The 16,099-nt window shown below is 31.6% G+C and overlaps 1 protein-coding gene across 1 annotated transcript in view; it reads right to left on the reverse strand.

Annotated features, from left to right (window-relative positions):
* Nucleotides 1–2,325: 2,325 nt before the first annotated feature.
* The window catches only part of LOC105617785 (GTP-binding protein RAD-like), a 21,721-nt gene continuing 7,947 nt past the window's right edge, over nucleotides 2,326–16,099 (reverse strand). Inside the window, exons 4-8 of the mRNA XM_012199340.1 lie at nucleotides 12,298–12,518; nucleotides 7,427–7,590; nucleotides 4,208–4,299; nucleotides 3,280–3,472; nucleotides 2,326–2,561 (exon numbers count right to left, since the gene is read on the reverse strand). Of these exons, the coding sequence (XP_012054730.1) occupies nucleotides 2,326–2,561; nucleotides 3,280–3,472; nucleotides 4,208–4,299; nucleotides 7,427–7,590; nucleotides 12,298–12,518 (906 nt within the window). The remainder of the gene's footprint in view (nucleotides 2,562–3,279; nucleotides 3,473–4,207; nucleotides 4,300–7,426; nucleotides 7,591–12,297; nucleotides 12,519–16,099) is intronic.

Here is a 16,099-nt window from a genome sequence, read left to right on the forward strand (position 1 = left end):
ACACACACACACACACACACACACACACACACACACACACACACACACACACACACACACACACACACACACACACACACACACACACACACACACACACACACACACATAGCACAAATATGACGTGAAATATTGGGAGATCTTTGCAGAATTTGCTTTCTGAAACGCCAAAACTAATTTTACGCCTCAAAGCCACATTATCGTAAATTACATTCGTCTGTTTGCGTGAGCTTACATATCAGATGCAGAGTATTACATTTGTATCTCATAAATGTAATTTTTTATCATATGTTTAGTCTCGTTATCGATAACTTTATTTTTGATATTATATCGTGCTGAGCTCTTATTTTATTCAGTAGCCTCGTGATAAATCATAACATCGTATTCGTTATGATCAGTCACATACAATAAGACCCATTCGAAACGGAAATGTAATAACAGTCATTCTTTATATACGTGGCGCGAATAAAAATGCGACGCAACGTCGGAGCTCTCTCATAAAATTGTGACTTATATTGCTTACGCATACATACGTATGTGCATGTTTCGCTCTAAAGGGCTTACCAGATTGCTTGATGCATTTTGAGGATAGGTGGAATTAAAAATACAACATTTTGACATTAAAAATGTATTTTACATGCGTATTTTAGATTGCATGTATTTATTTACACAATCTCATATCTAAAAGAGTCAAAGAAATCAGAAAATTTTTCATTTCTTATCTTTCATATGAAATTTAACTATGTTCCATAAAGAATATACTATGCTCGTGTATAACTTCCAGAAATTTAATCTGAAGCACGAAACCCATCTTATACTATTTATCGAGACTTGGCACATTTTAATGTTTTGGCATTTCAATGAAATTATGACCTTTTTCTAAAATTAATTTTTCTTTTCAAAAGGTCACAATATTTATAGAAAAAACTAAAATCATAAATTTAAAAAAATATTGCATCTAACAAAATATTTGGATTTTGTAACAAATGAATCCTACAATTATTCTGTCTACATAGTTTAAAATATAGAGTTTCATAACAATAAATATTATATATTTATAGAAAATTTTTTAAAATATATCTAACAAAATATTTGGATTTTGTAACAAATCAATCCCACAATTATTTTGTCTACACAGTTTAAAATACAGAGTTTCATAGCAATAAACATTATATATTTATAGAAAAGATAGATATAGAAAGAAGAGAAATAAACAAATCGATTTATTATTATTTTATAGTTTTTCAGAAAATTATATAAATAAATACATTTTTAACGTCAAAGTATACTTTATATTCCATTCTTCAAAGAAAAGAAAAAAATTCATTAAAAATTATATTTTTTCCCGGTTAATCTTTATTAAATCCTTATCCATTTGACTTTTTGAAAAGAGGAACATATCTCATTTAATTAACTTTTAAGGTTTCTATTGTAAAAGTTATATTTAAGTATATTTTGGAGTCAAAATTTTATTCGTAAAACAGATATTTATCATGTTGGTAAAAATTATGAGGTATGTAAAGCCCAAAAATTTTCAAATTAATCTGTATCCACTAGTATCATCCAACATCATCGTTAGATTCTTCTGTCATTAAGATACAAGAGAATCTCATTTATATATACATATATAATAAACATCATCAGAAATTTATATTATCAGAATCGTATATTTGAGTGAAGATAACACTGTATATTGTGTATCAACCACTCAAATCTTTCACAGTTGAATCCAAAAATTTGACTACGAAAATAATTTTTTATATTTTATAACATTTACTACAATATTTTTTTTATTAAAATTTGAATAATTCCTTTTAAATTGAGCCTTATTGACTCAATATTCATCAGAGATATCATTTTTTTTTTAACTGGAAAGAATTATACTCATTCGGATCCATCTCGTTCGAATTGTATGCCAACTAGAGCGGCAAAACTGCGTTGCATTTCAACAAAAAAGCTTCAGGTTGAAAAGAACGACCAATCCTTTATTTTCTTGCGCACGAATACAAAAGCCCTGAGGTCTAGTTTCTTTCGTGCGCTACTAACAACATCGCTACGTGTTGTAGACACGAATTTCTTTGAATTCCAATTTTGTGCCAGGCATTCTGAGAATTCGCTCAATATCTTCTTCGCGCTCCGCGTTACCGATTCGCTGCATAACCACCTTTATCAGAGATACGTTTTCTCGCCTACGTCGTACGATCCTCACATATTCGCACAGACAGTACACGTATTCGCGGACCGAAGAACATACTCGGACGATCGATATCTGATGAAATCACTTCTCTGTCTCCGTCGTATACGAAGTGCTGTGCGAGGAGAACGTTAGAGAACGAAGAGGTTCTCGCAGCTCTTAGTTTTCCTCTTGAAGCCAAGCAGGTGCTTCAGAATTCGCCTGCGGTGTTTACTACGACGGCGCCTAGTTGCCTGATCCCGGCTGCGCTGCGGATTCAGCTTGATCTGTGCCAGAATTCCGACCAAGAGCTCGTCTACGTGATGAGCCAAACCCGAGGACGTCTCGATAAATTTGCAACCGCAACTGTTCGCTAAACGGCGGCCAACTGTCGGCAGCAATAGTGAACTCAAATGTCATACGACTAATTAAAATTTCAAACTTTAAACAATTCTAAAATTTAGGATAAAATGATTTTATGCTGTTATTTTAATATATATATATATATATATATATAGATCTACTGTAAAATGTACATTTTCTGTGCATTTTGATTCCTCAAATATTTCTCGTATTTATAGGTCTATTTTAGATGATTTATGTCAATGTTTATGTCAACTTGTTAATATTTTCGATAAAATTTTACAATTTTATATGCAGTAATACTAAAAGTATTTCAAAAATCATGATACATATAAAATACATATTTAATACAGAAAATATCTATTAAAATTTTAATACATATAAATATTTTAATACATATAAAATATGTATTAAAATGCTCACATTAAAATATGTATCGTATAAATTTTTAATAATATTCTGATGTGAATATTAAAATTATCTAAAGCAGACTTTTCAAATCCTTCTGTTATATTCTTTTCTATTAAATTATATTTTTTATTTTATAACCTCAGTGATAGATTTATTGTTTTTATGAAGAAGTGAAGAATTTACATTTAAATTATGTAAATTTGGATGTATAATTATATTTACGACATTTTTATTGATTTTTATTGAACCGAGTCTGAAAACTCTCGGTCTTTATTAATTCCATTATAATTATAATTATATTTAAAAAATTTATGCGAAATCCGTGTACTCACCCATCGATGGGACTTCCCGCTTCCTCTCGAGATCCACTTTATTACCGACCAGGATGACACCGTGATTCACCATGTAATCGCTTTTCCACAAATAGAGCAGTGTCTCCTCAGCCACCTTTAAGCTTCTTCTATCCACCACCGAGTACACCACCACGTACACATCCGGATTATAAGTTGAACAAAAAGTCTCGACCTCAAAAGATAAAAATGAGAGAAAAAATGAGAAAACTCATGGAAAAACATCGATTAATGAACGAACAATTCGGTTTTCATTTTTCCACCGAACAATAAATTTTATCGTTTATATAATGCAACGCAATAAATGGAAACAGAAGAGAGAATATTGTGATTTTTAAAGGGGCATTATTTAATTTTCAATAGCTTGCATATCTACGTTTTATTTTTTACAGTACTGCAAAAACTTTTTATAGTATCACAGTTTCGCAAGATGTATTCTCGTTTTTTTACGTACATTTATGTATAGCTAACACTTTATTACATCAAGCACCCATACAAGAACTCTCTTTCTATCTTGATAAATCCGAAGAAATAATTTACTCTCTTTTCACTTTACTGCCTTAATATTCCTTGATTCTTTCGAGTCTGTCGATCTTCTTTAATAGATAAAGTAACATCTATATTTCTCAGTTTCTTCCCTTATTCACATATCATCGTTTTATATACGACGATTTATATTGGGATGTATATCCCGAAGGTTTACGCCAACATCTAATAGACAATAATGGAGTAAACTCGATAAAAGTGACATCATGTTGTAATTCTATTTATGAGAACGGCGAATGAGTTCCTTCCGGTATCTGATAGTTATTCATTTAACGCAATTTCTTAGGTAATTGACCTCTCGATGCATCATTTCGATTTCCGACATTTATTTTTACTATACGATAAAACATCACATTTTACTCACTGACATCTCCGCAGCAGGATGATCAATGATTTCTAATTCCGTCTCCTGGCCGTCAAGCATCACGGATACGTTTTTCTGTCCGTACTCGTCATCTGAAAAACGCAACGGGATTGATATTTGCAATAACGTTCGACTATCAATCAGACTGGCACATCATCGGTACTTTCATATACATATATGCATGTAAACACGCGTAATTAAAAAAAATTAATGATTAATGTTTCGCAAAAAGCAGCGGTTGAGTCGAAAGATAACACATGTTCTCAAAGCATACTTTATTCTTTCTCTTTCGCAACTAGAAACGAGAATCCCTCATTAAAAGTATGTGCACACATGTGTTTATCAAAGGAAGAAATCTAATTAGGTCCGAACAATGGTGAGAAAATTTTATAAAATTGTCATTGATCGTTCCCTTTCGAGGGGCCATTATGATCTAGGTTGAATTCTTGTATCATCCAAGTGGACCGAGAAGAGAAAAATATATATATATTGCCTCTTTCGTATACAGAAATACCGATAATCCCCTCCCCTTCTCTCTCTTTCTCTCTCTTTTCTCTCTCTCTCTCTCTCTCTCTCTCTCTTTCTTTCTCAGCAAAGTACTTGGCACAAAATCGATACATCAGAGCTCTACTCTTTGAAGATACTCGCGATGAGTACCAGTTCACAACCAGTGTGCGTTTTCAATAAAATCGACCACGAGGGAGTGACCTCGACGGCGGAAACACAGCGGAAAATACCATACGTACTTTCGTAGTATGTACATGTTATACCCGGCGAAAGAACAAAGAAAAAGCAGGGAAGACAAAGATGAACGAAACATCTTTCTTTTCGAGTCAATAGCGTACCGCGTATTGCCTTAACGTCATTTCCGCTCAAGTATCTGCTGTGTTATTATAGATAGATGGACAGGGATCTCAATAATACAGCGATATTCGATACCAATGTTGGTTATCGAAAAGATTTAATTGATGCAAAATATTCTAGTATTTATGCTAGGCGAAACATAATAAAGGGAATTTCGTTGTATACTCCCCGCTCGAATAATTGAGATAAGAGCAATTGCTATGAAATACATATCGCAAATATCAATGTGAAAGCAAGCGAGTTTTAATTTCAGATAGCTTACAGGTTATTAAAATGGCGAGTGAACGCCATTGAGTTTGTGGGACAAAAGCATCAGTACGTCACGAATAATTCATTACAAGTGAAAATTGCTTCCAAACGAATGGCTCATGCGAATTAATTGGCCCGATTAGATTGTTAAATTACAGGTTATTACTATATTATTGTTTGTGTGTACACGCGTAATGAGAGAGAGCTGCTTGCATTAAAATATTTCCCCATTAAATTTTGTTCTCGTATGCGTTGAATTGTGCACCGGTCGCGTTGATTTTGACTGGTCACAACGCAAAAGCTGTTTTACAAAAGAGAGAGTATTTTATTATTCGTTTCACGAAAGCATAAAGAAATAATGAAGTTCGAGATGGGAATGAAAACCGCGAACGTAAAAAGTTAATGAGACATAAGACGCGACTTGCATACGAAACTAATTTCTCCAACACTGTTCGCGAAAAATAATTAACGCTGTGCGCATTCGTGACACACACGAGAATATATTATACTATATAAATTACATAGAAAATATTTTTCTCTTTACAGAATTTTCTCATAAATCTAGAATATAACGTATTCATTAAAATATTCATTAAAATTGACAATCAATTATAAGTACATTTTTATCATGTAAAAATTTTTAAATGTTATTTATATATAAACTGTACTATGTACGTATAAAAGCAATGTTTATGTTGTAGTCAATCAAAATTTTATTATATCTCTAAAGATAATGATTATTATAATATATACTGCAATAAAAAAATATATAAAAACAATTGTTCACTCAAATTATAAGAGATTTATTTCTCACTTTGAATATTTTAAATAGTACATTATAATATTCAAACGGTAATTGTAAAATATAAAACATACTTAACATTTCTAAAACGTTGGAATTTTCCAGGATAATACAGAAACTTTATTGTATCTTCTGCTACAATCCGTTCCTCGTGCAAAATAATTTATCGGAGGCATACTCGAACAGTTAGTTAATATAATCAAAACGCTTTAAGGGAAATACGCATTTCGTGCAAATATATGTTATACCGCTAATAACATTTTATCCAGCGGATTAATTAATTCTGTTTAATAGAAGTTTGCGATATCGCGAATAATCCGGTGCAGTTTGTGACAAGTGTTACATAATTAAATGCGAAATAGCTGTCGCGAGACGATCGTTTACCATGCGCAGTGAATTCTAGAGGCGAAGTCCATCCGCAGTGAATACCCTAAGGACGTCTCTTCCGAAAGTAGAAACAGAAACGACAATCAATTTCCTTCCGGTAAAAGCGATCCTCCGACTGGACATGCGATTGAAAGCAGCCGATCTGTTTCATCGCGAAAGAAACGTAATCGCCGTTATTCTTGATGTCCGTAGGTTTTAATCACGCTATTGTCAGAGAGAGAACTTTTGTTTCACAAAAATAATCCAACATGGAAAAAAAGACTTGTTATAATAATTGAAGACCTCACTGATTTAGTATCAGCCATAATATAGTTAGTTTTCCATGTTAAAGTAATAAATTGTACAGCTGAATACAATTAGCAATTAACAATCATATTTATCGTAATAACACAGCAAGTTTAATAACATAGCAAAGATAACTTTCTATGAAAATCAATCCAATGTATAAATCAAAATTTTTAACAAAACATAATAGCTAAGATGCCTATATATTTTTGCTGCTGTAATGAAAGAAACTTGTTACATTAATAACTTTTCATTGTAGCCAAGAAGTTGCGTTAGCATACTGTAAAGTTCTTACAGACATAATTTCTTTAATGAATCCATCAAATCTTTTTAGTTAATAGAGGTTGAACTAGCCAAACTATATCCAGATAACACGAAAATTAAGACATACAAAATCTTTAAGACACCAAAAATATCTTATGTCTCAATTTTGGACACTTTGTGTTGTCTGGATAGTTTGTGTTTACTAAACCATCTAATTTATTTTTTCCATGAATTACCGATGACGTCGAGATTATTCGGGATCGAATTAATTTTCGGGGTATCGAATTAGATCGGATTAAAAAATAAATTAAGTCAGAACTACAGAAGGACGACAACGTAAATCCAACTAAGAGCAACCATTTGCTTACCGAGAGAGGCGTCGTAAGCGCAAATGTAGTCGCTCGTGGTAAATTGTGCAGTTAGAGCGGTTTTCCCGACTTCTGACGCCCCCAACATGCCCACTTTATACGTCGTCACCCGCTCGCCATCAGCTTCCTCTTCTGCTTCTATACCGGAGAGCTGTGAAGTCGAGCTGAAGAGAAAAAAGGAGAAGCATAATTCGACGAATGAGATATTACGTACGAACAAAGTACACGAGAATTCATTACTTCATCTTGATCATTTTCAATTGCGACCGTTACTCGTCACCATTATGATAATGCAATTAAAATGGCTCTCTTTCGTTAAAGTAACACAATGTCGATAATTTCCATTAAATGTATGACTTATTTAGAAAAAGTATGTTGAACGTTCAATGTGATCTTTATCAGCTTGTCGGTTATTATGCATAACATTAAATAATCTTACTTTTTATGATTCTGCGGGAATGTTAACATAATGATAATTTATTCTTTGTGGAAAATACGATTACACGTCACTTTTATCAAAATTAAGCTTCTCTACAAATTCCAATTTTATATGCATCATATTTAAAAATTCAAGAATCTTTCGTTATTAGAATATATCGCTGTATTTTCCTTCCTTTATTTATGAGTATATATTATATTTTATATAATACAATATAATTATTTCTATATATAATAATATATTATTCTATATAATATATTAATTCTATATAATATAACTATATTTTGTATAATTATATGTAATTATATAAAAGTGTAATTTCGTATTTTTATATTGTACATACACAGAAAGAATAGTTTTGCTGAAGCAAAAAAAATTAGTTAGATCTAAAAATAATTTTGATAAACTACGAATAATTACATAGAACGGCTCCAGCTTGTTTCAAAATTTTTAGCAATATTTTATTCATAATGCTCGAGTTTCCTACATAATTATTTTGATAGTCTAAAAAATTATTTTCTCTGTCTAGCTAAATTTTTAGACATTTCAGAAAATCGTTCTTTCCGTATGAAAGTAGTATAGTTATATATAAAATTATATTATTATATAATATATAATAAGATAATATATAATATTATATAATATATAATAATATACGTATTCATTACTTTTATTTATTGTATATCTGTAATGTATTATACTTCTACCTTTTCATTGAAGAACCTTTCTCTGTCTCGTTTAAATTACATACTATTCTTGAGAAAATAAATCAAAACAAACAATACGAAAAACAATATCATGGATCATCTTATGATGATTTCGATTTACGTCGTAAAGTAAAATCATAAGAAGGAAAAGTATTCGACGTATTTGTCTTCGTTTTCTGTTTCAAATTAAACAAATATATGTTTGTTTTGGAAACAACAAGCAAAACAAGAGCGAACGTTGAAAAGAGTAAACTTGTGAAATGTGAATCTATAACTCTTCGTGGCAAGACAAAAGCTACAAGACGCGAATGCGCAGTAATGCAATGTATTCAGATATAATAACATTACAAAATCTCTACCCCTGCAGGTCTGTTTTTCAAAGAGAAACATATAGAAGAAAACTTAATTTTAAATTACGTTATATGTTACGTTGCACGCGTGTGTTGCATCTTCAAATCACCTTTTTCAACCTTTTCAACCGAGAATCCCCCTCGCTGGGGAAGTACTTTCCAGGATTACTTGTCATCGTCGCGTCTTTCATCAATCCAAGACGATCTCTCTGAGGATTTGACAGTGTTAAAAATGTAATTCAAAGAACGAAAAGAAAGAGAGAAAAACGAGAGAAAAAGAAATTCTCTAAATTCTAAATCGGCCTAAATACAGGTAAAAGATGCCTTTAATCTCTTTTAAGAGTCCAGCTGAATCGGGGACTCTCTTTACAGTCTTTACAGTCTGATTCTCCACCCACTCAAGACGCAGTCTACGTGCCGTGTAATTATCTGAGGGCAATTAAGGTATCTTGAAGCGCTCGTGCAGTCGCGATTACTCTAAGTTCTGCGTGGCGCCCATATGGCGATTGGCGAGTAATCGAATATCTGAAAACCGCGGACGAGACGGAAATCAGGCGGAAGAAATATATCGAATATGATCTGCTCATAAGTACCATGCGCAAGCAAGCGTAAACAACTGAGAGGATGTCAACTCAAACCTTCGAGATAATCATCCCAAATAGAAGTTACTGGCGATAAATTTAGAGTAAGGCAAATATCAACTTGTCGTCAAAGCAAAATAATTTCCACAAGTAATTTCTGATTTACGCAATCCAAATTTAGAATTTATCCGATAGATTTAAATTCTCTCGTAAAAATAAGAATAACAAGCATTAACATGTATATAATCGATCATCATTCGAATTATTAATTGATATAATAATGATATTTTATTATTATACTTTATTTTTGTTTGTTATGTTAATATGTAATTATTTTATTATAATTAGTAGAATATAAATTATTTATCAGACATAGTTAGTATTTTATTCTGAAAATCTACAAATTTAATGATCATATAAAATACCTTATATTATATAAAATACCTTATAACATTATGTTAAAACAAATATAATATTCGATTTGAAAAACTAGAAAGAACTTTTAAATTATCTTAAAGAAAAAGTGATGTAGGATTAAAGTATCATTATGTATAGATATATCATAGCGTTTTCTCTTGGCTATCGTCCACTAGTGCAATACTCAGACAGTGTAACGTGTTTCCTTAGCTATAGTGTAGTGCAAATTTTATGCATGAAGTGGGAAGATTTGTTACACGATCTCAAAAGGTTTGTTCACGTCGCATGCTCCAGTTTGCTCCAATGTGCTCTTGTTGTAGCTCCTACTCACGCGTTAGAATAAATGCTATAGTAAGAGCATTTTAGAGCATGTTAGAGCATGCGACGCGAACCTAAAAAGACGGTATGACATTAAAAAAGACATGAAAAAAGTCAACCGGCAGCAGAATTAAACACGATAGCATGAAGTGTACACCATGGTATATGTACACTTTTTAATGCAGCACTGATGCAGCACTTACAAACGCAACTGGTGTAGTGCGAGGTTATACTCAGTATGTCCCAAGAGAAAACGTTATCAGAACAGAGAAATTTTTCTTTGAAGGAATTTTTTCTATATTTCTAAACTAAAAGCGTAATATTTCTACTAACAATTCTAGAAACAATTACGCACATATTAGAGCATATAAAACGGACATAGTACATAATTATTATAGATATATAATTATGATAATTAAACAATTATTATTATACTTAATTATTAAATAATTATCGCATACAATACATTTACACTTTTTACATTTTGTTATATTTTTTTTTTACGTTTACATAAAGATCCTCCAATTCGTCACGAAAAATCTCTGTTTTTTCTTCGATTTGCATATATTGCTTTTCCTCGGGCACAAACAAGTCGAGAGCCGTATCATGGTCTGACCCATAGGCAACCTGTGTTTTACGTAAAGTCATACAAGGGAAAACATTCGACGTATTTTTCTTTGTTTTTTAAACTGACAACGTTGGTATGCGATGAAACCCTCGAAGGAAAAAATAAACAGCCCGAGCCCAAAATGGAGAAATAAAAATGCGAGGGAGCATCGTCCGCACGTGGAAGATTATTGTCCAGTGTCCCTCTCCCCATCCTTTCTTTTCGTTCTCTCTTTTTGCAGTCATTATACTTTTACACGTTATATTGATATGCGAGTAACCATTATAGAGATGAAAACGTCCAATTATAATGTTCAACCTTTGAGCTTTAGCTGCATATTTTTATAACTCTCGTGATTATTATTATTATTCGCGAGCGAAAGGGAATATTATTATCTTCGTTTAATCTGGCGGCTGTTATCTTCGCGAGAATAGCAGCGAATTGTAAGCCGAGGATGTAGTCGTTACGCGCAATGTAGTGATATGAATTCAATATATCACGCATTCAGGGCTGGCATTTTATTTGAAAAACAGTATTTATGAAACAAGTGTATTTTGTATTTTATATTTCAGCGGAGCTGAAAATATTTATATTTCATGGGAGCATATAAAAGTATTTTGTATTTTCTATTTCAGTATTAATAACAAAAACATTGTAAGCGTATTTTTTTAAAGATGCCGTTCACAGGCCAGGGTGAAGAATGCATTGATACAATATCTATGCGCTCCTCTCCCTGATGAAGTGAACGGCAAAGTTCACGAAAAACGTTGATATTAGCAATGGAATAAAACACGGCGACAAACAATCCGCAAACCTTATTTTTAAAGATAACACTCGTGAAAGCCTAAAAAGCGTATTTATCGCGTATTTATATATGTGCCTTATCAAGTGTATTTCTTATTTTTTATTTCAAATACTAAGATTGACAATTAATCTTATATTTTAACTACAAAATTTAAAAAACTTTCAATCTTTCGATGTTAAATACGAAATATATAATCCTTTCATGTGCTTCGCTGAAATACAAAATACAAAATACACTTCCCGCCGAGAAAAAATGTTATACATATTTTATATATAATTATATATAATTGTATATAATTTTTTATATAATTATATGTAATATTTTATTTATTTATAATTTTTATATATATTTTTTCCGGATTGCGCTGCAAATACTGTGTTTTAAATAAAAGTATTATATTTCAAATACATGTCTCCCAGCCTTGCTCGTTTATTACAATTTCATAATACATACTGCGAAACGAGTCATTCATTTCCTTGACATTTCGATCGATTATTATATACGCAATTATTTCCCTGCATATTTTCAGAATATATCATTTCAGAAGAAAGCTCGAGTTTCAAGTCGGAATCCGACCACGCGTTCCGGCGAGCGGATCGATGTGGTAAGCAAGATTTATCGCACTTTCAACGCATGTTTATTCTCACCTGAGTAATCTACTCTCCCGAGTGCTACTACAGCAGCTGGTAGAGGAAGTAACGCTGTTGATGCTTCTACTGCGGCGTGTCTTTAACGAATCGCCCAAGTTGTTCACCCCATTTGCCGTTATGGAGAAAGATCGAAGTCTATAATACTCAATGCCGTCCTCAGTCTCACCTTCTTCGTACCCCATTATGCCACCCCCGCGTCTTGTATCAACCAGCATCGGCTGCAAGAAATAATAACAATTACTTTGTCCGATCGTCATTTAGACGAGTCTATTGGTCTATTTACTATGGCTGAACTAGTATACACTTTTGAAATTTGAAGTGAAATAAATATAGAGTGGGACTTGCGCATAGAAGGGCAAGTTAGGCAAATATCTAAATAATCAAAATATCTACAGATACGTCTATATTTGTGTAAGATAGCATAAAGATGGAGATTACTGTGTTTAATACAATAATCTGTGTCCGGCTATCAACAGCCAAACACGTGCGCTTGTTCATTTTCATACATCAAAAGTAATATTATTAGGTGAGTATTCTTTTTGATAATTAAAGCGATTAATAACAATCGAATGTGTTTTTTAGATATAAGTTATTAACATATTCTTTAATGTTCAAGTTATTATTTTATTTACGATTTTTCAGTGATAAAATTTCAATCAACACCGATATGAGAGACTTGTTGAGCCCACTATTAATTTACAACTCAGCTACTTAAATGAAATCTGTCTTTATCGCTTTTTATTCAATGGGTGTGATCGAGTTGCCACTACGAATGCTTCAAAGCTTTTGATTAATCAATCGGAAGAAAGAATTTTTCTAACTGACCAATAAAAAAATGCTTCGAAGTATTCATAGCAGTAACTCGACCGCATCCTATGTTACGATTAAACATATATTTTACGTTTAATTATTATTATAAAGAGTAAAGGTTTTAGTTTTTCTAATTTTGTTAATTAAAGTATTTAAAAAGTAAGAATATTACAAATTATTTATTATATTTAAAATGAAAATTTGATTAATATATACATCATTCTTTCATGTTCTTAATAATATATAACCTCATTAAACGATTATCTTCATGGCTCAGCTTATCCTTCGAGGATGCTCAACGTGTCTCATGGGTGAGGCATATTGATCCACTTTGTATCCTTGTAATTAACGTAATTTTTTCTTATTTACGAGATATATTATGGATTTAGTACTTAATTATTGAGTCAGATGAACATGCAACGTTTTAAAGCATTTACCATTAATCTATCGTAATTGAGTGAAGATTTATAGCTTGAAGAAAAAGTATCACAATTATCCTCTACCCTATGTTTGACATTTAGCGAAAGCGAGAAAGAGATTAGGGAGTTTTTGCAACACTGTTTATCCAGATACGGTGAACACTAAGGTTAGAATAGCTTTGTATGTATGAAAATTCTTTGTATGTATGTGTGTATATGTACGAACATAGATAAAAATTTTCACTTTTCACGTTTCCACTCTAGCGAAAAAGTTACATGATCGCCACCGAAGTTATTTTTTTCTTAACAACTAATTAAGAAAAGGATAACATAACTTTAGCGTTCATCGTATCTTCACATTATTGCAAAAACTCTCTAATACTAACTCTCTAATACTGCAGTCTAGCGCAAAGATAAAAAACAGACCTTACATCTTTATCTATATTCTTAGAGGAAGCAATTTTAATCTGACAGCCTAGAACTTAAGATTTTTATTCTAATTCTTCTGATTTTAAATTTTAGTGCAATAAAGTGTTCTGACAAGGGAAATGTTATGGAACTCATTAAAATTGAACTCATGAAAATTTTTATTCTTTAAATCTTTTTTCAATATATTCTGACAAGGAAACACAGAAAATCCGCTCTAATTTTAAAGCTTTTAATCTGTTGTAGTCTTATAGAAAAAAATAAGAAACACATATTTTTTATACGTACTCTTTTATCCTCTAAAAATATGATACGATATTTTTAGAGGATAAACACCTCTTTCAAGAAAATTCGTTATTTTCTTTTGAAACGAATAGCATTGAAACTATAAAAGATGAAAAAAAATGAATGATTTCAAGAATATTCTCATACAACAGAAATGTCCGGAATACATCAGAGAGATATTCTAAAAATATCACATATCCAAAATATATCTTTGAGATATCTCTATAATATATTTTGGACACATTTGCTTTTATAATAATATTAAAAAATTTATTTTAAAAAGTCTTTAAAAAAATAAAAAATTAGAGTTTATTAATTGTAAAACTAGTTTTAAAACTATTCGTCTTTTATATTTTAAAAAATATTTCTATCTCTTATAATTTTGCTTCGAAAGAAACTAATCGAACTGAACGTTTTATTCTCCTAAAAATGCATATGACCACATAGAAAAAAATACATATTTATTATATTTGACCTAGATTACGCTTTGATATATTAACATTCGTCAAAATTGAAAAGAGACATTTTTCTGTATTTCCTCGTAAATATTATATATGTTCCAACGTATAAACGAGATAATTTCTAACACATTCCGATACTCCACTTACTGTCAGTACTGAAAATTTACAACATACGTTACATGCACTTTAGATTTTCAGCATTGACGGTGAATATCGGAACGTAGCCTGAAAATGAATAATCCCATCATCCGCAAACATCATCATTAATCGATAGATTCAGTGATATTTCGATGCGATTTACCGACATTCATTGATTGAATTATGAGCTACATGACATAAATCGATGTATAAAATTCTGTAAATTTCACTGAACGGCAGGCATGCCACATCACATATGCATATGCTCGTCTGTCTTTCGCAATTGCGAAACGAAGGAAAGGTGATAGAAATACGCGATGCGTTCTCGAGTGTGGTATTAGGGTCGCGGTGAATCCTAACATGTTCGTTAATCAATGCGAAATACATCCGATGACATAATTGTCGCGTTCCGTTGTTCCATTTATCCGCTTGTCTAAACAACGTAAATACAGAAATTTAATTGAATGTCGATTCGAGAATATCGATAGTTTGAATCTATCTCACATGCTCTTCCCCAAATTCATTTCTTTGACAGTAATGAGAAGCTCATGATAAGGCTTGAGAAATATCGATCACGTCACTCTGTAGAAATCGCAATATTAATTTTCTCATTCTCTTACTTCTCACGAGAAGTTAACATCAACCATGTTTTTATTGCATCGAAGAAACCTCGCGTATGTTCGAATTACACCGCTTCAATTTGCTGAATCCCTAGTCGCTTAACAAAACAAGAAGGCATCCGACGAAGATAAAACGTGAGAATCAAATTGAAATTATTCTCGGTCTAGATAGAATATTAAATTAAACATATATACGTGGTATACTATTGTATAATATTAACCTAATAATAATATGTGGGATTATAAATTTATTAAAAGTAAATTAAAAATAACATAATTATATATAAATTCGAAGTATGTAATTTGGAGTCTTTAGATAATTAGATAATTAAAATTGATTGATCGAGAAAACTTTAATAATGATATCTGTAATAACGTATTCCAGTAATGTTTTCTGTCATTGTAGCGCGAATACAATTTATCTCACACATATTGAATTCGTAATGGAAGTCCCTAGTTTCGCAGATCTTGGGAAAAATGCGAGGGATGTTTTTAAGACAGGATATCACCATGGCAAAGGTCTTATCAAATTCAATATCAAGACCAAATTTGCCAAAAGGTTCCAGCTAATGAGTGACACAACGTTGAATTTCGAAGTATCAAAGGTTGAGAATCATTATATGCTTCTCTCTCTCTCTCT

This window comes from Atta cephalotes (genome assembly GCF_000143395.1).
Source record: "Atta cephalotes unplaced genomic scaffold scaffold00014, whole genome shotgun sequence".
In the NCBI taxonomy this organism is placed as follows: domain Eukaryota; kingdom Metazoa; phylum Arthropoda; class Insecta; order Hymenoptera; family Formicidae; genus Atta; species Atta cephalotes.